Here is a 21,939-nt window from a genome sequence, read left to right on the forward strand (position 1 = left end):
GACAACTTACATAAGATAAATATTTATTTATAGTTGATTCTGAGGGAAAACTGATTGACTTGTAACTCTTAGGCTGCGATATCTGACTTATCCAGGAAGTCTGACATTATAGATAAGATTAACCAGAAAGTTTCTAAGTCTCTGCTTTAAATTGCTTAACACAGCAGATGCAGTTTACATTGGAAATTTAAACTCTCAAATTTAAAAAGACATACCAAGAATCTGGGCATTTCTTGCATCTGAAAAACTTGTATGGAATCTAGATCATTAAGCATTACCTTAAGCTCTGGTGGCATTGTTTTTACTATATGAATAAAGAATGACTACAGCATGCACGTTACAATACCACACATTAAAAGAACAATTGTCTGATAATAGAATTCCACTGTACTCTGGAAGAGTATCTTTTTTTTTTTTTTAATAAATGAAATTTATTGTCAAATTGGTTTCCATACAACACCCAGTGCTCATCCCAAAAGTGGAAGAGTATCTTTAAAGTTAGTTGACCTAAAAAAAAAAAATAGGTAAATAAACTAAATAAAACTGGTTATCCTAACATATTTGGTGTCACCATGTGTAAACGTGCACTACTACAAAGCAGATTCTCCTGTAAGAAATTTTTCTTTCAAAGGACTGGTGAAGTGGGCCACTTCTCTTTTTTAGCATTCTCTCACTTTTATTCAGAAACGTGACTCATGAAATGCTGAAAAAATTGTAAACTTATAAATTCTTTTCATTTTTTTAACGTTTACTCGTTTTTGGGAGACAGAGACAGAGCATGAGTGGGGGAGGGACAGAGAGAGAGGGAGACACAGAATCCCAAGTAGGGTCCAGGCTCTGAGTTGTCAGCACAGAGCCTGACACGGGGCTCGAACCCACGAACCGTGAGATCATGACCAGAGCTAAAGCTGGACACTTAACCGACTGAGCCCCCCAGGTACCCCAAAACTTATAAATTCTAATTGCAGATCATTCCTACTATTTTTTAGCATTCTGTGAATAATTTAAAAGATGATTTGTAAAGACTAATTAGTAACAATCACATAATTTCTCAGTAATATATGCTTATTACCCTAAGCATGCATATCCATGCTAAATAGGGTAAGCAAAGGAAAAGGAATCTATAACTTTGCCACAGCACACAGCCAAAGAGATTAAATATAATCATAAAATTATTGATGTTATAACTGGCAAGTTCCTAAATAGACAATCTTAAATTATTTCAAAATACTCAACTTTAAAATTGGAATAATGCCACATCCTTATTTATTTATAGCTACTACCTTATATGAAAGAATATGCTCCATAAGTATTTGTACCTTTTTTATTAGAATAAATATATAATTATTTTCAATTATTCTTATTTTATACACAAAATCTCACAATATTAAATAAACACACTTTGTATCTACAGAGCTGAATAAAAAACTGTAATAGACCAATAACTTGCAGGTTTTACAGTTAATTTGAGAATTTCAGCCTTCTTTTGAATTCATAATTTCAATTTAGCCATATTTGATGAGGGAGCCCGGGGCAAGCTAAGGGCAAAATACAGGCTAACAGGCCCCCCCTCCCCCACACAAGGTGGGATGTGTGTGACATTCCTTAGATATTCTTGGCTACCCAACAACAAAGGAGAGGGTTTAGATGCTTGCCCTTGTGATGTGGGAAACCACAGCAAATGAAAAATTACATCCCCTTACTGCCTACAGCCCATTGACAAGTTCTTGAAACTGGCAGAGTGACCTCCCTTTAGGAGCTCAGCTGCCTGGATGATGACACTTTGCTAGTGGCAAAAGGGAAGTTTGGCTTAACATTATCCCAACCTGGAGGATCCTGTCATCTACTTCCTTTATCTCAACTGCCCCAAGATATATGCTGGCAATCATACTCTAAGCTTATAGCCCCCCAATATACATCTCAAGGGTCTCATGACTGAGGTTTTATTAAATAGTAATAAGTGATCTTTCCCCAGCAACAGCTAGCCCTTAAAGGTCCTGGAAACTTGCTTCCAAAATTCATTAGAGAGTTACTCTATCCCTGACCTCTCCCACCTGAGGGTACATGATGAGTTACCCATCATGACCCCAGTGCAGCTCTTCCTGACCACAGGTTCTGTCTTCATACTTTAATAAAATCACTTTTTTGCACCAACAACATCCTCAAGAATTCTTTCTTGGCTGTCGGCTCCAGACCACTCCACCATCACCCCAAAACTTCATCAATATTGAATATCAAATTGATATGCTATTCATGTATCATCCATGTTCTTTCAGTTTAAACGACAGTGGGTTGGTCTTTCCAATCAAGATGGTGAAGTGATATGCATCTGATGCACTCTCCCATTGAATACAGCTATAGAAACTGCACAATATACACACAATGGCTGTTTCAAGCCTTGGAGAGTATTCAATGTAAAAAGGCCTGAAAGAGATGTGATCTTTGGGAAAAAGGAAGAACAACAATATGAATTTTTATACTGACAATGACTCAGGGCATTTTTTTAAAAAAATATGTAGTGCTAGGGGAAAGAATCCAAGCAGCAATTATATAGTTTCTGGAAGACAGAGGTTGGGATTCAGGGCTGGCATAGTAGCTTAAATAAGAACAAAGGCACAGAAAGGAGAAACCTCAGAGAAATGGTCCCAGAAATGTGAAAGCAATATTTCTGCGATAATTGCAGATACGTATGCCACATGTGCACATGTGGAGACTCCAAGAGACCAAGAAAAAACAAAGCTGGAAGGCGCCAGGGCTAATAGAGATTTCAGCAGCCGATAGACAGTAGGACTCAGAATTGGTAAATGCTTCGGTTGATACTAGAGAAAAATGTGTGTTTAGGAATAAAAACTTCCCAGGAATAAGGGGAAAATGATATAAAGCAGTTCTAAGATAATGTAAGTAATTTAGGTTAGCAAATAACTCTCTTTGGAGGAAGATGACATAATCAGTCACTGTTATAACTCTTTATAAATAATGTTCAGTCAATAATTCCAAAGCATGCTTAAAACTGGAAAACTACCAACACAAAAAAGGGAAAAAAAAATCAATAAAAATACCCAGATTGGATGCTAACATTAAAGTTATTAGAAAAGAGTTTTGAAATGATTATGATTAATGTTTAAAAACACATGGAAAAAAAGTACTTAAGTGGAACAAAGTAGATAATTTTAGCAGATACCTATAATGTATATTTAATAAGTCGAATGAAAATTATAGAACTAAAATATTTCAGTGCTAACATATGTACTTAATAGCTTTAGGAGACAAGTTATTAGAAAATAAGGGGGAAAATACTGTACTAGAATGTAGGGTAATAGAAAATATCCAGGTTAAAGAAGACAGAGATCAAAATAATAAGTAAATACACAGAAAATAATAGATTTATGGTGCAAAGCTAAAAGACCTAATGATGAGGGACCATAAAATAAGCTGAGGCAAGCCACAAGTTAGCGCACACTGTTCCCCATCCCCACACCCACCCCTTCCAGGTAGGATATGTGTGATATTCCTCAGGCACCTCTGGCTGCCCAAGAACAAAGGAAAGGAAAGAAAACAAATAGTAAACTGATAAAGATCACAGTCCTTCAGGACAGGAGTCTCCTTCAGTTTACAAACATCTTAGCAAATTAAAAGAAAAAGATGACTTTATCAATAGCCTAATCTCCAGAAATTTACAGACTCAATTTCCCTGAGCCCCTAATATCGCCCTTTCCTCCATAGTGAAGTGAGGAACAAAGGCAAGAAGGAAATGGCAGATAAAATTAAATTTCCGTATAACCTGCAGCCTATTGGCAAATACTTGAGGCAAAAACAGAGTAAAACTTTTCTCCAGGAACCTCCTCTGTCATACCTTTTGCACCAAAGATGTCTTCAAGAATTCTTTTTTGGCCATCAGCTCTGAACCCCACCATCACCCCAAAACCTCATCACTAACATGCATGTTTTTGCACAACCAGTAGGAGGAAGCGACAAAACAAACAGAAAATAATATATATATATATATATATATATATATATATATATATATATATTTTATAATAATATATATATATATTTTTTTAATAAATACTGATCAAGATTTTCCAGAACAAAAGATAGATTAAAAATTCCTTATAACCCAAAAGTAGATTTTTTTAAAGCACCTCTTAAGTAAACCAGAGTTAAACTCTTGAATATCAAATACAAAACAATATTTAAAATAAAAAAAGATCCATTAAAGTGGAAAAAAACTAACCTACAATAAAGCAGTTAGACTGATAGCTGATTTTCAACAGACAACATTATTCAGCAGACAATTACATTGCATCATTTATTACATTTTAAAATAAGGAAAATTCTTCACATTAGAGTTCTACTCCCAGTGAAATACACTCTAAAAAAAGTATCAAAAATTGTAAGTTAAGAAAAAAATATGAAGAATTCATTGACAGATCAGTACAAAAAGGAACAGCAGAAAGATTTTTATACAAAATGTAGAATTTCCTTTAGAAAGACAGCAATCCAGGAAGAGCAAACACAACCAGAAAGGATAAATTATTATTGACTTAAAAAATATTATTTACTATTTAACAAAACAAACATAATGACAATTTTTTGTATTGCTTCGTATATAAAATGTCAAAATAGCAAAAAAAGAAAAAAAGTCTATGTAATGGGGACAATTTGTTGTTCCATTTGTTTCAGGTGATAAAATTATAATTTAATGTGGAAAAAATTGTAATTATCTAGAGCAAATATTAAAGAAAAATGGAAGCAAATTGTTAACTAAGGGGACAATGAAGGCAGTGGAATATATTAACTATTCAAAACTAGAAGAAGAAAAAAGAGAAAAATTAAAAAAAAACAAATAGCAAGATGGCAGACTTACACAAAAATATATCAGTAATTAAATTTATTGTAAGTACATTAAATCAAAATAAACAAATAATGTGAAACCAGATGAAAATAAAGCAAAACAATAGCAGTTTAGTGGCTCATATGAAACTTTTAAAAATCAAAAAAATATACCTTGAAAGGAAAAGGATGGAAGACATTACGCCGTCTAACCATTAGCCAAAATTTAAAAAAATCTGATATAGTTATATTAATATCAGATAAAATGGACTTTATGTTATAAATGATTATTATAGAGAGATGTTCCACAATGAAACATTTTCAATGTAAGAGGAAGATATTTTGCACCCAGTATCATGAACTATATCTAAAAAACCCCAAAACAGAAAATAAAAGAATAGAAAAATGCAGTGAAATCATGGAAAACATTAACATACATGTCTCATTAGCTGACAAACAAAAATTAAAGGCACAACAAATAAACTTGAACTAATTTACATATGTAGAAAACAAAGCATGAAGTTACAGAATTTACCTTCTTCCAAAGTGCATAGGGATACTATCTCAATGAAATATACACTGACATTTTGAAAAACCCTTGGCAAGTTTCAGAGTATATACCTGTAACCGTACTACAATGCTGTCACCTCATGCCTGTCAGAATGGCTAAAATTAACAATACAGGAAAAAACAGATGCTGGCGAGGATGCAGAGAAAGGGAAACTCTCTTACACTGTTGGTGGGAATGCAAACTGGTACAACCATGCTGGTGAAAACAGTATGGAGGTTCTTCCAAAAATGAAAAATAAAGCTACCCTATGATCCAGCAATTGCACTACTAAGTATTTACCCAAAGGACACAAAAATACTGATTTGAAGGAATACATGCACCTGATGTCTATAGCAGCATTATCAACAATAGCCAAACCATGGAAAGAGCCCAAATGTCCATCAACTGATGAATGGATAAAGAAGATGTCATATATATATATATATATATATATATATATATATACACATATATACACACATATGTATATATGTATACGTATGTATGTATATATATATCTATATATATATATATGTATATTGCCATTTGCAATGAAGTAGATCACCTAGAGAGTATTACACTGAGCGAAATAAGTCAGAGAAAGAAAAGTACCATATGATTTTACTCAGATGTGAAATATAAGAAATAAAACAGATGAAAATAGGGGCTGCAGGGGGAGAGAGAGGAAACCATAAAACAGACGTTAACTATGGAGGGCATTTGTGGTGAGACCTGGGTGTTGTGTGTTAAGTGATGAATAACTGAATTCTACACCTGAAACTAATATCATACTGTATGTTAACTAACTGGAATTTAAATAAAAACTGGAAAAAGAAAAAAAAATGAACTAGATAGCATTTTTAAAATACACTAGGGAAACACCAAGTTGCTGATAATTAAAACATACACTTCATAATTTGATTGATCAAAGGAGAAGCTTTCTTGTTTTGTTTCTTTCATTTTCTGTTTCAAATAAAATATTAATGCTGAATGTATTATATGTCATTTAGATTGATTTTCATGAAAATTAAAATAGTAAATTGAAGACAACTTTCCTCTAAAATATTTTGCTATCAACAAAAGCATTAACATCTATTGAGCTCTTAGGTGTTGATCCTCCAAATATTCCATGGCACTATAGCAATTCTGGTCACAAGTAGCTAACGTTGTGGGATGGTGTACAAGTTTGCATTCATTTCAAGTTCTTCAGGGAAGTTTTGTTAAATAATTAAGTTTCGGAGAGCCTGGGTGGCTCAGTCAGTTAAGCGTTTGACTTTAGTTCAGGTCATGATCTCGTGGTTTGTGAATTCGAGCCAACGTCGGGCTCTGTGCTGACAGCTCAGAGCCTGGAGCCTGCTTTGAACTCTGTGTCTCAGTCTCTCTCTGCTCCTCCCCCACTTGTGCCCTGTCTCTCTCTGTCTCCCAAAAATAAATAAATGTAAAAAAAAAATGTTTTTTTTTTTTTTTTATTAAATTTTTTTTAACGTTTATTTATTTTTGAGACAGAGAGAGACAGAGCATGAACGGGGAGGGTCAGAGAGAGAGGGAGACACAGAATCTGAAACAGGCTCCAGGCTCCGAGCTGTCAGCACAGAGCCCGACGCGGGGCTCGAACTCACGGACCGCGAGATCATGACCTGAGCCGAAGTAGGCCGCTTAACCGACTGAGCCACCCAGGCGCCCCCAAAAAAATGTTTTTAAATAAAAAAAAAAATCAAGTTTCTACCATTTTACTGTGATTATTTGAAATATATGGGTTTTTTTCTTCTTTCCCCAAATATGTTATTCATTCTTATGTACTCAAAGGCAATTGTCAAAATACAGATCCCTTCATTTAGGATACAGAACATTTGCTTTATGAATTTTCATGTAAGTTATCGATTTTTATATGCATATTATTTATACAGAAAAATGGAGGTCAGGAACTTTTTACCTACCTAAGAATAAATTAAGCAATAACTGTAATAAAACTGTAACATAGTCAAAGCCAAAACAGGGCATGGCAAGAATCTTACAACATGCAATATATTCCTTTCAACAGAAGGACTAATATGGAGGAATTTCATACCCCAAAAGTTTTCTGTGAAGGAGAACTGGTCATCCCTCGTCCTCTTTGAGTAAAGATTCAAGCCATAGAAGGCCTGATTTGTTCTTTCACTGGGAGACTTGCAAGTGGCTCCCTCCTTAACATTTTCCTGGCCACATGCAGGCATCACCTATAATTGAGCAGTGGCTGTCCTCTCAGATGGGCAAGTACCAACTGGTGTCTATTCTGCCCTCTGCCTCCCTGACCCTGACGGGCAGCCTGCTTCCATCTGGATCTTTATTTGCCTTCATCCTAGGCCGCTTGGTTTGCAACTCCCTAGTGTAGAGACTTTGTAAAGCAACTTATCAGTCTAGTTCGTTCCTGAGTTTTCAAAGTTATTCAGAGCCAATTTATTTTAAGTTAAAATACAACGATATGGGCGCCTGGGTGGCTCAGTCCGTTAAGCGTCCGACTTCGGCTCAGGTCATGATCTCGCGGTCTGTGAGTTCGAGCCCCGTGTCGGGCTCTGTGCTAACAGCTCAGAGCCTGGAGCCTGTTTCAGAGTCTGTGTCTCCCACTCTCTGACCCTCCCCCGTTCATGCTCTGTCTCTCTCTGTCTCAAAAATAAATAAACATTAAAAAAATAATAAAATAAAATACAACGATAACCTTAAATTAAGCTATAACAAACTGATATACAAGACATAACAAACTGATTCACTTTCTCGGGGCGTGGTAGGTTAACCGAAGAAAGAAAAAAGGGAAAAATGCTTTGAAGGAATATTTTTGCAAAGTTTTGTGTGCAGGTGTTTATACCAGAGTGGATCGCAGTACTGGTGTAAGAACAATGGCTCCTTGAGACAGGTGATGTGAGAAAGAAATCAGAAGGAGACCTGTGAAAATGTTACACATCTGAAGAGATACAAATTACTGGATCCATTTGATGGCTGGATATAATCTTTACATAAGTTGAACTGCATAAAGATTTGTGCTTCATAAACACAAGTCCTCATAACATATCACATTTTCCTCTAAGCATTTACAGAGTTTCCCATTACACGGGTAGCCATTTGATGACTTATGATGATTACAGGTAAATTAAACAATAATTTACTGCAAGCTACTCTTGTTATGGTGACACTAAAATTTTGAAAGTAGCATTGTGCTTAGTGCGATGGGATTACAGATTAAACAATCTCTTCAGCAAGTCAGAGTGTGAGGTTCTGGGTATATAGCATCTCTGTTTCTAAACTCTAAGTGCATCTCACAGCGTGACAGGGTTGAGACCTGTTACTGCCTGAAGAAAGGGAGATCCCCATAGATACACTGAGTTCACTCAGAGGGTATACATGTATTCTGTTTCTTTGTCAGATAAAATACTTGTTTTCATCATAAACTGATATTTCAACAATAACCTTGTTATTAATCAAAATAAGGGGTGCCTGGGTGGTTCAGTCAGTTGAGTTGCTGACTTTGACTCAGGTCATGATCTCACGGTTCATGAGTTCAAGCCCCACACTGGGCTCGTTGCTGTCAGCACAGAGCCCGCTTGGATCCTCTGTCCATCTCTCTCTCTGCCCCCCCCCAAAAATAAATAAACTTTAAAAAATAAAATTATGTATCATTATGCTATATTTATCACAATTACAATTTTCTGTTTATTTTGAAAATCAATTTTAATGGGCTTGTAAATTTAAAAATTAGTTTATGGAGAGAAGGAGGGAGAGGAGGAGGCAGAGAAAGCATGAGAGATGCTATTTGTATCATGACCAAGCATTTATTGAATTCTGATAGTGTATCACTCAAGTCTCATTCTTTTAGGAACTATGATATTAACATATATCTTTAAAATAGCCATGGTGGGATCTACTTGAAAGAGATGAGTTGTTGTAAACTATAATAAAGTTTATGTTCGACTGAGTTTAGCATTATTGTTCATTACATTACAAATTCTTTGAACCTCAGTGTCCTTATCCTATAAAAGAATAGCAGTTGTCTTAGAGTGCTGTATGTATATATGAACATTGCATGGACCAAGTGATAAAATAAATACAAAAATACAATGTAATGTGTAAAGTGATTTAAAATTTAATTTTGTGGTTTAATGCCAGGTGGACTTATCAATGATTTTTAATTTTCTTCTAAACCTACTTTCCTCATAGAGCAAAGGACACACGAATGAATCAGGTCACACAGTCTATCTCTAGAACCAATATTTTAAAATCGATTCTACCTATGTACTTGACTCGGATATCTTTTCACAGTGGTAGTTTGACAAAATATTAAAATTCAACTCATTCACTCATTGATCTAATAACCATCTATCAAGAGCTGGGCACTGATCTGAACACTTAAATTTACATAGACAATTCAAGCATCATTCTAACTTAGACTCATAGTACCTATGGAAATAAATAAAACGTTAAAGTGCCATGTAACAGAAAACAAGGATTTATTAACTGTTAATTCTGCAACAGACTTCAGAGAAAATTTTAAAAGAGCTTATAAACAGAGAAATGTGAGTGTGGAAAATTCTGCGTTGAATCAAGAATGTGCAAGATGTTTTGGGAACAGGCAGTACTCAACTGTGGCTAGCCCAGAGTGTTCAGAGAGAAATAGTAAGAGGAACAGCGAGGGAAGGCATTTCACACATACTCGTGAAGAGCCTGTGTTGACATACCATCGTATCTACTTTATTATAGTTTTTAAACATCATGGATCAGAAGGGCATAGCACCCCTACAGGATTTTTAGGATAATTACAGATTATTGTATACAATGTCATCCTCAGTTTCTACCACATTAGAAAGAGTAAAAAATATTTCTTTCCCACTGTGAGGAAGTCATAAACACCATTTCTTTTCACACTCACGGAACTGACATCTTCTCCCCCTGAATTGTCTGAAAGTTTGTGCCCTCCATTCACAAAGTTCATCTTCTACTCTGAGAGCCCACCTTATGGAATTAGCCGCACCTTGCTTCAGGGTGTTGTGTGTGTGTGTGTGTGTGTGTGTGTGTAGCACATTCATGTATAACATGAAGATTTTTTTTTCAATTTCTGTCACAGAAAGCACACATGCAATTTTATTTTGCAAGAGTAGAATGTTCACCTCAGAATGTATTTTGGATATCTCCCTATATGCCTTAGTAATACATAACTGCTTTAGCAAATGCAAGGTATCATTTCTCAGGACCACTGTATCACTTTTTTTTTTTTTAATTTTTTTTTCAACTTTTTTTTAATTTATTTTTGGGACAGAGAGACAGAGCATGAACGGGGGAGGGGCAGAGAGAGAGGGAGACACAGAATCGGAAACAGGCTCCAGGCTCCGAGCCATCAGCCCAGAGCCTGACGCGGGGCTCGAACTCACGGACCGCGAGATCGTGACCTGGCTGAAGTCGGACGCTTAACCGACTGCGCCACCCAGGCGCCCCACCACTGTATCACTTTTAATATTTAACTGTAATGTCAGCTGAAACAATATTTTTTAAACACAGTGACAATTAACCACCAGGTTCAGAAGACAATAAGTGATTTCCTTACTCTTGTTTAGACAAGGGAAATCAGCACAAAAACAAAATATTCCCATTCAAGCGAACAGTGACATGATATTACATATGTAAGTATTTAATTTTGGTTTACGTGTATGAAGAGTGATAAATGTAAATCATAAGAAACAAGTACATACTTTGAGGAAACCGTGGGGGGTTGTCATTGACATCAGTCAGGGTGATGTTGACCGTTGTCGATCCTGAGAGTCCTCCAACTTGCCCAGCCATGTCTTTGGCTTGAATGACCACTGAATAGTGTTCTCTGGCTTCTCTGTCCATATTATGTAAGGCAGTTCTAATAACTCCTGTAACATATTTTAAACAAAACAGTACAGATTATATATTAAATGAGAAGTAGCACAGATGTATCGTTTTTCCCCCATAGTTTCATTGAGCCACAGAGCCAGCTTTTTTTCTGCATATTTTCAGAAGTGCATTTTTAAATGAAATACTTTTGTGAGAAAGCCACTTCTGAGACAAACAGTACCTTAAACATGTTACTAAAACCACCTCATTTGACTCCTTCATTGGCAACCACATGTCTCAAAGCATTCTATTCGTGATAAATTAAGATGCCCATCCTTTTGCGTCGCTTGGGGTGCCTTGCAGAACAGCCCCATGGCCCAAGCTTGTACTTGTGCTGGAATACTAAATATTTCACAAGTTGTGCTCCTCAAAAACGTCAGTTAAGATGATTTGAGAAGAGGTTAATTTTCCTCTTTAGAGAAAAATTTACATAGCTTCCTGTCAGGGCTGTCAAAGTTGGATGGTGGAAAACATGGAAGAATTGTGGATACTTGAACAAAGATTATAGACAAGAGTCATTTTAACATTTATCAAGATGAAGAAACTCACTATTTTTATCAGGAAATGACAGCTACAACAAGAACTAGATGTAAGTACTTAAGCAAAATAAAGTAATGAAATTGATTCCAATAATCACAGGTAAAAGTCACAGGCTTTATTTCACAGTGCCAAAGGAGACATTAAAGGTAGTCTTTTATGAAGTATTACTTGGATTCAATAAAGAGATAAAAAATGTTATGTGTTATATCTCCATTTGTATGACACATAAGTACATGTGCACACACACAAATTAGATAGCTTTGTCGATAGAGCCTTAAATTTAAAATGGAAACACATTTTCCAGAGGGCCAAGGACTATTAACTATATTATAAAAAAAGTCCTCATGTAGATGAGCTATATTATAAATAAGTATATTTGTATATAGATAGATATGTATTTACATTTATATTATATATGCATGTAAAAAATATAAACATATTTGCTACTCCATACATAGGACAACATTTAACAACCACCTTTTTACTTTTACTAAAAATGTTTGGATCATATTCTTTTTGAGAAGGGACCAATAGCTTTGACCAATCACACCAATGATTAGTTAGCAGTATAATTCATAGGACAGTGGCAATTATAAAAACTGCTCACTGTAGAGTTGAACACAGTTTTACAGACAATATGTTGATGTAATTAAAGAACATAGGGTTGTATGTATATTCAAACTAAAAGTAGTCTTTCAAAGGTGGAAAGGATCAGTCAATCAGTTGTTCAGAACATACAACACTGCAGCAGGTTTTTTTGTTGTTTTACTGAATTGATTATATGTGTAATGACTTTGAGAGGAGAGCCCCAGGAACCAGGAAAAGTGATCCCACAACTTTCAATATTTGTGAATTTTTAATTGAGGGAGTTCAGGAAAATTTTCCTGAAGCTAAATAGAAATGAAAATTATTCTTATCAAAAGAAATTATAATAATATGGTAATAAATGATTCATCTAATTCATGCATATGAAAAAGCCTCAAGCATCCTTAATACAAAGAACAATGTTTTATCACGTATGATAATTATATAAGAAGGAATTGAATCGATGCAGAAATGAACAAGCTGAGAATTTATGAAAATATTTTATGAAAGAAACATATACTTTCTAATATTTGAAAAAAATAAAGATGTTGTTCTGAAAAGAATACATTATAAATGGGACATGCCTCTGGTGTGTAGAAGTTTGAGAAGGATAATTTTTTACAATGGAATCTTTAAGTGTCATTTGCTGGATATAAAAATATAATAGCAAAATCAATCATTACAAAGTGAAAGATATAGGGGCGCCTGGGTGGCTCAGTCAGTTAAGCGTCAGACTTCAGTTCAGGTCATGATCTCGCGGTCCGTGGGTTGGAGCTCTGCATCGGGCTCTGTGCTGACAGCTCAGAGCCTGAATCCTGTTTCAGATTCTGTGTCTCCATCTTTCTCTGACCCTCCCCTGTTCAAGCTCTCTCTCTGTCTCAAAAATAAATAAATGTTAAAAAAAAATTAAAAGAAAAACAAAGTGAAAGATAGATATATTTACACAATTTGAGAGAGAGAATCCCAAGAAGGCTCCACACTGTCAGTGCAGAGCCCAACATGGGGCTTTGACCCATGAACCCTGAGACTCATGACCTGAGCTGCAATCAAAGGTCAGATGCTTAACCAACAGAGCCACCCAGGCACCCCGATACATTTACACAATTTGAATGTTATTCATTTAAGAGAATCAGAGAAGACAAATCAGCCCAACCCCTGTTTTAGAGTACACATTTCAATAATTTTATTCCATTCCCATTATATCCCTTCTTCTGTAATATAGGTGTGTCTGACAGAAAATGAGAAGAAGCTTGTCAGCCACATTTGCTTATAGAAAGAAAACAGTGTATCCAGAATTGACACATACTTCCCAGAAATGACTGTCTACGAACCCACTGAAACTCAGAGTTCTCTTGAGGGTGCTCCAGTGGATGTGCTTAGCTATGACCTACCCCAAGGGCACATAGGTAAATGGAGAATGCTTGCCAAATTGCTGTAGAATACAGTAATCTTTTTCTAACACATTGCCCAGATGCGCGTAAGTGGGGCAGCCTAGAACACCGCCAATGCACAGTAACTTTTGTCCTTCCAAATAGACTTTTTTAGAGCAGATTTAGGTCCACAGCAAAATTGAGAAGAAAGTACAGTTACTGTCTACCCTCTCCTTATTCCTCCCTTGCTACACGAATACACATTTTCTCCCACTACCAACATCCTGAATTAGAACGGTGCATTTGCTATAATTGATTAACCAACACTGACACATCATTATCACCCAAAGTCCTCAGTTATAGTTTTACTGCCTTGTAATCTTTTCTGATCTACCTATTCATCTCTCCCTCCTTCAATGCCTCGCAGTCATTGATCTTTTTACTTTTTCTGTAATTTTGCCCTTACTATCCCTTTAATTTTGCCTTCTCCATAAAGTTGATTGTATGTGGTCTTTTCAGATTGTCTTCTTCACTTGGTGATAGACATTTAAGGATTCTCCATGCCTTTTCATGGCTTGAGAGCTCATTTTGTTTTAGTGCCAAATGATACTGCATTCTTCGGGTATGCAGTTGTTTATACGTTCACCTGCTAACAGACATCTTGGTGGTTTCTGAGTTTTGGTGATTATGAGTGAAACTGCTATAAACACCTGTCTACTGGTTTTTATTTGGAAATAAGTTTTTAACTCCTTGAGTAAATATCAAGGAGCATAATTACTGGATCACATGGTAAAAGTCTGTTTAGTTTTGTAAGACAATGTCAAACTGTCAAAGTGGCTATACTATTTTGCATTCCTAACAACAGTAAATGAGAGTTCCTGTGGCTTCATATCTTGACCAACATTTGTTGGTCAATGTTCCAAATTTCGGTCATTGTATTAGGCGTATAGTAGTGTCTTGTTTTCATATTTATTTCCCTGGCAGATGATGTCGGACCATTTTTCAAATTCTTACTCCCATAAGTCGGTCTTATTTGGTGAGATGTCTGTTAGGTTTTTTGTCTATTTTGTAAGCTGAGTTGTTTTATTATTGTTGAATTTTAAGAGTTTGTTGTATATTTTATATAACAGTCCTTTATGAGATTTGTCTTTTGTAAATACTTTCTGCCGGGACATGATTTATCTCCTCATTCTCTTCACGGTATCTTTCACAGTGTAGAATGAAAACAATTTTGTTTTTTGGAGTCCAGATTATTATTTCTGTCACAATTCATTATTTTGGTATTGTATATAAAAAGTCATTGCCACACCCAAGGTCACCTAGTTTTCATCTATATTACCAGGTAGGAATTGTACTTATCTATTTATCTATCTATCTTTATCTATCTATCTATCTATCTATCTATCTATCTATCTATCTATCTATCATCTATTTAGAGAGAGAGAGACAGGAAGAGCACAAGCAGGGGAGAAAGGCAAAGGGAGAGAGAGAGGATCTTAAACAGGTTCCATGCCCAGTTCAGAGCCCGACATGGGGCTCAGTCCTGCGACCCTGAATCATGATCTGATCTGAAATCAAGAGTCAGGCACTCAACCGAGTCCCTGAGGCATCCTCCAACTTGCAGGAATTTTGAAGTTTTGTGTTTCATATTTAGGTCTCTGATACATCATGAGTTACTTTTTCTAAGGATGTAATGTCTATGTCATTTTATTGTTTCTGCATATGATATCAATTCATCTGAAACCATTTACTGAAAAGATGATTTTCTTCCATTGTATTATCTTTGCTCCTTTGTCAGAGATCAGTTGCCTATATGTACAAGGGTCTATCTCTGGAATTTCTATTCTTAAAATATTTTTAAACATTTTTATTTATTTTTGAGAGACAAAGAGAGACAGTGTGAGCAGGGGAGTTGTAGAGAGAGAGAGGAAGACACAGAATCCGAAGCAGGCTTCAGGCTCTGAGCTGTTGGCACAGAGCCTGACATGGGGCTTGAACCCACCAATGGTGAGATCATGACCTGAGCTGGTCAGATGCCCAACCGACTAAGCCACCCAGGTGCCCCTCTGTAATTTCTATTCTGATCTATTTATATGTTTGTCTATTTTTTCATCAACACCACACTCTCTTGATTACTATAGTTTGTAGTAAATCCTAAAGTCAGATAGTATCAGTCTTTCAACTTTGTTTTTCTTCTTAAATATTATCTTGACTATTCTGGGTCTTTGCCTCTACACATTAACTTTAGAATCAGTTTGTCAATATCCATGAAATAACTTGCTGAGATTTGGATTGGCATTCCATCACAGCTATAGATATCACTGGGAAGAACTGACATCTTCACAATATTGAGTCTTCAATTAAGGAACATGAAATATCTGTCCATTTATTTAGTTCTTTGTTTCTTTCATCCTAATTTTGTAGTTTTACTCATAACAATTTTGTATCTCCTTTGTTAGATTTATTACTAAGTATTTCTTTTGGAAGGAAGCTAACCTAAATGGCATTATGTTTTAAAATCATTTTCCACTTTTTCGTTGTTGGTATACAAGAAAATTATTTTTATATAACCCTGTATCCTGAAATCTTGTTATAATGCTTATTGGTTCCAGGACGTTTTGTTGTTGTTGTTGATTCCTTAGGATTTTCTACATATACAATTATGCCATCTGTGAACTGAGATCAATTTTTTCTTCTTTACTAATCTGCATAGCTTTTATTTAAGCTAAGTGATAAGATTGTGCATTTTTCAGTAGTAAAATGATAAATGGTATCACTGAATGAAATATTTATTTTTTAAAAATTTTATAAATGTTTATTTTTGAGAGACAGAGAGGCAGAACGTGAGCAGGGGAGGGGCAGAGAGAGGGAGACACAGAATCCGAAGTGGGTTCCAGGCTCTGAGCCGCAAGCACAGAGCCTGATGCGGGGTCTGAACTCACAGATGGTGAGATTGTGACCTGCCGAAGCCAGATGCTTAACCAATTGAGCTACCCAGGCGACCCTGAATGAATTATTTCTTAAGCAAATGTCACAAATTGTTCCAGAAGAATCGATTAAGTTTAAACAATATAAAACACATTCTAATTTTATAGTTTAGAATACTAGCATATTACCTGATTACTTGCAGATGGATAATATTGGTTCAAAAAAGTTTTAACATCCCTTATCCAAGATTACAAGATCTTGTAACAAAATCTGAATGTTCCTTCCTGCTCCTTGATCCCTCTCACCCTGCAGAAGACTTCTGTACACACTCCAAGTAGCCAGAATTATCATGAACTCTTCTTGTTCTGTCCATCTATTAAGAGATTAATTCTACCATCATGGATGAACAATCTTTTGTCCATGTTGGTAAACATTTGCATAGATATTTAATCAGTATTAAATTGTTTTTATAAATATTGAGATTTGATAAATTTACTAGAAAATATAAACAATGTTGAAAGAAGATAGGAAAAAATGGCAAACATACTTTCCCAATAATTTGGGAAAGAAATGAAAAGAAAAAGAAAAACAAGTTAAAAAGTAATCATAAGTTACTTTCCATCCTCAACGCTTAGCACAATAGCCAGCTTTTTTACAGAATTAAATATATATTTTGAATAAGAACACACACACACATACACGCACACATACATGTACTTACATTCATATACACACATGTACACACACATACACATATACATATTGATTTTGCTCCACTTTTCTCAGGATGCTACATTTTAAAATAGTGAAAACATTAAGCAAAATTACTTTATGAGTTAAATGTGAAGCTATCTACTCAAAGGGATTTTATGTGCTGGTTTTCCCAAGTCATTTTCAGAATATCCCTGTCTTTGCTTAACTATTAAAGCACTCCCTTTCATTCTAAACAGTGTACCAGTGTGGGTGATCATTTATTCAGTTAGCTTAATTTTTACAATATTGTTAGTGGCTTTCAAACTTGACTTTGTTTCAATACTTCCTTGAGATTGCCTTGGACCCAGGCCCTAGGGTCTCTGATTTAGTGATTTGGAGTGGGTCTGGCCTACTTACAGCTCTAATTGACTACTGCATTCATGTGCTTAGGCTGCCCTGAAAAGATAACACAGACTCACTTGCTTAAGCCATAGAGACTTATTTCACACACTTTTTAGGGACTGGGAAGATCAAGGTGTCAGGTTCCTGGTGAGAGCTCTCTTCCTGGCTTGCAGGCAGCTGCCTTCCCACTATGTTTTACTATGGCTTTCCCCCAGTTTGTGCACAGGGAGAAAGAAAAACAGAAAGATTGCTCTCTTCGACTTCTTATAAATCCACTAATCCTGTCTTGAGGGCCCCACTCGCATGACCTAATCTAAAACTAATTACCTTAAAATTTTTTTAATGTTTATTTTTGAGAGAGAGAGAAAGAGAGAGAGAGAGAGAGAGTAGGGGAGGGGCAGAGAGAGAGGGAAACACAGAATTCTAAGCAGGCTCCAGGCTCTGAGCTGTCAGCAGAGAGCCCAAGGTGGGGCTGGAATCCATAAACTGTGAGATCATGACCTGAGCCAAAGTTTGATGCTCAACTGACTAAGCCACCCAGGGGCCCCTACTGGGAGCTAGAATTTCAACATAATGAATTGGGGTGGGGGGAAGTACACAAACATTCATTCCATCAATGATTTAAGAAATTGGGCCTCAAACAGGGAGACCAAAGAAAGAGGCAGACCATTCCAAATAGGTAGGTGGCAGATATTTTTGTTTTTGTTTATTTTTTAATGCTCATTTATTTTAATGTGGGGGGGTCACACAAATTAGTTTAGGGGAGGGGTAAAGAGAAAGGAGAGAGAGAGAATCCCAAGCAGACTCTACGCTGTCAGCATGGAGCCCAATGTGGGTTCAATCCCATGAACCATGAGGTCATGATGTGAGCAGAAAACGAGTCCACAGTCAACCAACTGAGCCACCCAGGCATCCCAGAAGGTGGCAGTTTTAATAAGCAAAGGAACTTACATATAAGACTCATCCGGGCAAACTGTAGGATGAATGTATCTCCATACCCACCCACCATCCATTTTTCTAAAAGTTTATATAGAGGCCTTAGCTGGGTTCAGTCACATATATGGTCTAGATAGTCTCAACAACATATTACTCTCTCAAAGCTGCTTTCTTAAAAACTGTTTCCACTCTGGGAATGGTGGGTGGAAAGCCTATTCCAAGGACAAGAGAGAGAGTGAGGAGACTCTGATTGCCTGGGTTCAGCTTGTGGGTCAACTATAGGTATCATCCTCTCACTGACCATGCCCAACAGCCATAACAAGCCCCACAGGTGAGTCCAACGCATGTGGGTCCAGGCCACTTTGAAAAGACAAAACTCAAAAGATGAAGCGCTACCATTATGTATTTACACATTTCTTTACTTTTTATCTCCCTCTTGCATTGCCAATAAATGAATATACATATGGGAATACATACATGCACACAGATGACAAATAATATCCAATGGTAATGTTTATTTTTCAAAACTGTGCAGGTTACACTCTTATGCAAGGCTTGGATAAACTATATTTACACAGTCCAAGTAAGAAATCATATTTGGGGGCGCCTGGGTGGCGCCGTCGGTTAAGCGTCGGACTTCAGCCAGGTCACGATCTCGCGGTCCGTGAGTTCGAGCCCCGCGTCGGGCTCTGGGCTGACGGCTCGGAGCCTGGAGCCTGTTTCCGATTCTGTGTCTCCCTCTCTCTCTGCCCCTCCCCCGTTCATACTCTGTCTCTCTCTGTCCCAAAAATAAATAAAAAACGTTGAAAAAAAAATTAAAAAAAAAAAAGAAATCATATTTGTTTGTTTGTTTGTTTGGCTTTTTCTGTGATGTATCCATCTACCTGGCGATTGTACTGTAACTTACTTTTGCCTTCCACATAAACTTAATATGGACATACTTATCTACAACATGGCCTTTAAGTAAATTTTTAAAGAAAAAATACAGAGCAGCTACATTACCTAAAATTATTTCGCTGTTTGATTATTTTAAAGTAAACTCTGTCCTTTCAATGCATGCTAGGCAACTGGCAATGGCATATTCTGAATGTTTGTTGGATAAGCTTCACTAGCAATGTTTACTTCAAAAATTTTAACTGGAAATGTTGCCTCTTATTCTCTTGTGACGCTGGGTTGAATCGACAGGATGTGATTACCCTTGTATCATTTTGTTTTGTTTCTTATTAGCTTCCTGGTAAACGATTGCAGGTGCCCCACTGCCTGCAAATTACCTTCTGACTACTGCTTCCCAATCACCATGATATGTAGGGGTCTGTAACTGGGAATACAGTTCTGCCGAATACAAGTTCATAACATTGAAAACTCATCTGTGGTTATAAGCATTATGTGTTGAACCCGACTCACTGGCCTACCATATGTTTTGTTCCCTGACTGAGGATATTCCTATATAACAATATATTCTCCAAAATGTTTTCTTGCACTTTTATCCACTATAAAGAACTTAAGATGGAAATGTACAAATCTAGTTTTTAGATAATACTACACAAGACTGCAAAATAAAATTCCTACAAGTTAGAACAAATAAACCAGCATGCACATTCAAATCCATACAGAAACACCTAAGGTATGTATTTGCACTTATAAGAGAAACAAGTAAGTTTTCTTCCATGTCTAAACTACCTTATGCACTTTGACTCAAAAGTATGTTTTCTTAATTTGTTCAATTGATGGCTCATTATTTTGAAGTCTATTATATCATTACTTAATGTATATTAAAATATACTGGAGCCCCACTGTTTCCTGGATGTGGTACAAGTGCACTTAGTAACAGAATTACATGGAATGCCAATTATCATGCAACTTTAAGGAAGCCACCTTTGATCTACTGAATCAGAATCCCGGGGAGTGGGCCCAAAGATCAGTATTTGTGGCAAGTTCCTTCTGTGATTCTCATGAATGATCAAATCTGAGATATTCACTTAGAGTTCAGAAGACAAGATATCTGTCCTCAAGATGCTCATTATTTCATTGGAATATCTGTTTCTTTAAAAAAAATGAACAACTGAGAGATTTAGAAATGTTTAGAAGTTTAATTAGTCATCTTTTACATGATGACACTTAAAATCTTGGTAGTAATAATTCATCTTTCCAACTTCCTTACTGTAGTGTTCTAGGTATCTGGAAGATTCTTTATGTTAGCTATTTGACTGCTGTTTGTTTCAATATTCAGTATATCATGTACTGCTACATATTCTGTATTTCCCCTTCTGACTTTGTAAGGATAATGTGGCTTCCATAATTTCTTGTCTTCATTGACATTGAATCTATATGTATCCATTAACAACACAGTTCCAGCAATCTATTTTCTTCACTCATCACCAATTCAATATATGCTGAATACGTTTCTGCTCTGTTTAAAATGTGGGATCCAGACACATATAAGACAGAGCTTATGATATTAGAATGTTATGATTAGGGTATTTACTGGTAGGGAAATAGGTATCCAAATCTGTAAAGTTAAGTAATACAGAAAATGTATTTCATTAAGTGAGAAACAAAATCCAGATTTCAGAGGTCATAGTTATCAAAATGGATGAGTATGGACCAAAGAGTACTTTATGGCAGAATGGAATGTTTGTAGGTTATGGAAGGGTAACTGTAGAAGTAGGATCGCCTTGTAAAGAAGGTGTGTTCATCTTACATGGTCATCTGACATGAACAAAGGATTTTGAATGTATATAGCTATAGGGATTGGATTCATTGGAAAATGATCATAAAAGAATGGTAGGGATTAGGTTCTCAGTGATTCAAATACTCTGTTTCTCTCTTTTGCTCCTCATGGGATTGGTGGTTTGAATAGCTTTGCTGCTGTCCCTGTAAAGTCAAGACTGACTAAGCTTCACTACTTGTCAGATGTTATTACTACTAGCTGTGGCTGAGCAGATGCAAGGTTATCTCTAAAGCTACATTTCCCACATTTGAGACTCTAAAGTGTCAGTGGGTAACAGATTAACTTCAGATATTTATTTCCATTTTTGTTATATAACTGATTTCATTTTTAAAGAAAAAAATATGTATTATATTAAACACTGGCATCCTAGAATTAAAACAAAAACAAAACCCCTCGACATATTTAGCCTCCAGCTATGACTCATGGAATTAACAACCATAAATTCATGAAGGAAGACATTTTTATGCTTTAGTAGGAAGATTCAA

The 21,939-nt window shown here is 36.0% G+C and overlaps 1 protein-coding gene across 7 annotated transcripts in view; it reads right to left on the reverse strand.

Moving 5' to 3' along the window:
- Positions 1 to 21,939, reverse strand: part of CDH18 (cadherin 18) — a 1,008,661-nt gene that overhangs the window by 106,316 nt on the left and 880,406 nt on the right. For 6 of the 7 annotated variants that reach the window (XR_009257849.1, XM_058716186.1, XM_058716168.1 and 3 more), the window contains one exon: positions 11,101 to 11,268. The exons of the other annotated variant lie outside the window; for it this stretch is intronic. Coding sequence is in view for 5 of the 6 variants with exons in the window: in XM_058716186.1 (XP_058572169.1) it covers positions 11,101 to 11,268 (168 nt within the window). In the remaining variant the exon portion in view is untranslated. The remainder of the gene's footprint in view (positions 1 to 11,100; positions 11,269 to 21,939) is intronic. 7 annotated transcript variants of the gene reach the window in all.

The sequence above is a fragment of the Neofelis nebulosa genome, chromosome 1 (assembly GCF_028018385.1).
Source record: "Neofelis nebulosa isolate mNeoNeb1 chromosome 1, mNeoNeb1.pri, whole genome shotgun sequence".
Lineage (NCBI taxonomy): Eukaryota > Metazoa > Chordata > Mammalia > Carnivora > Felidae > Neofelis > Neofelis nebulosa.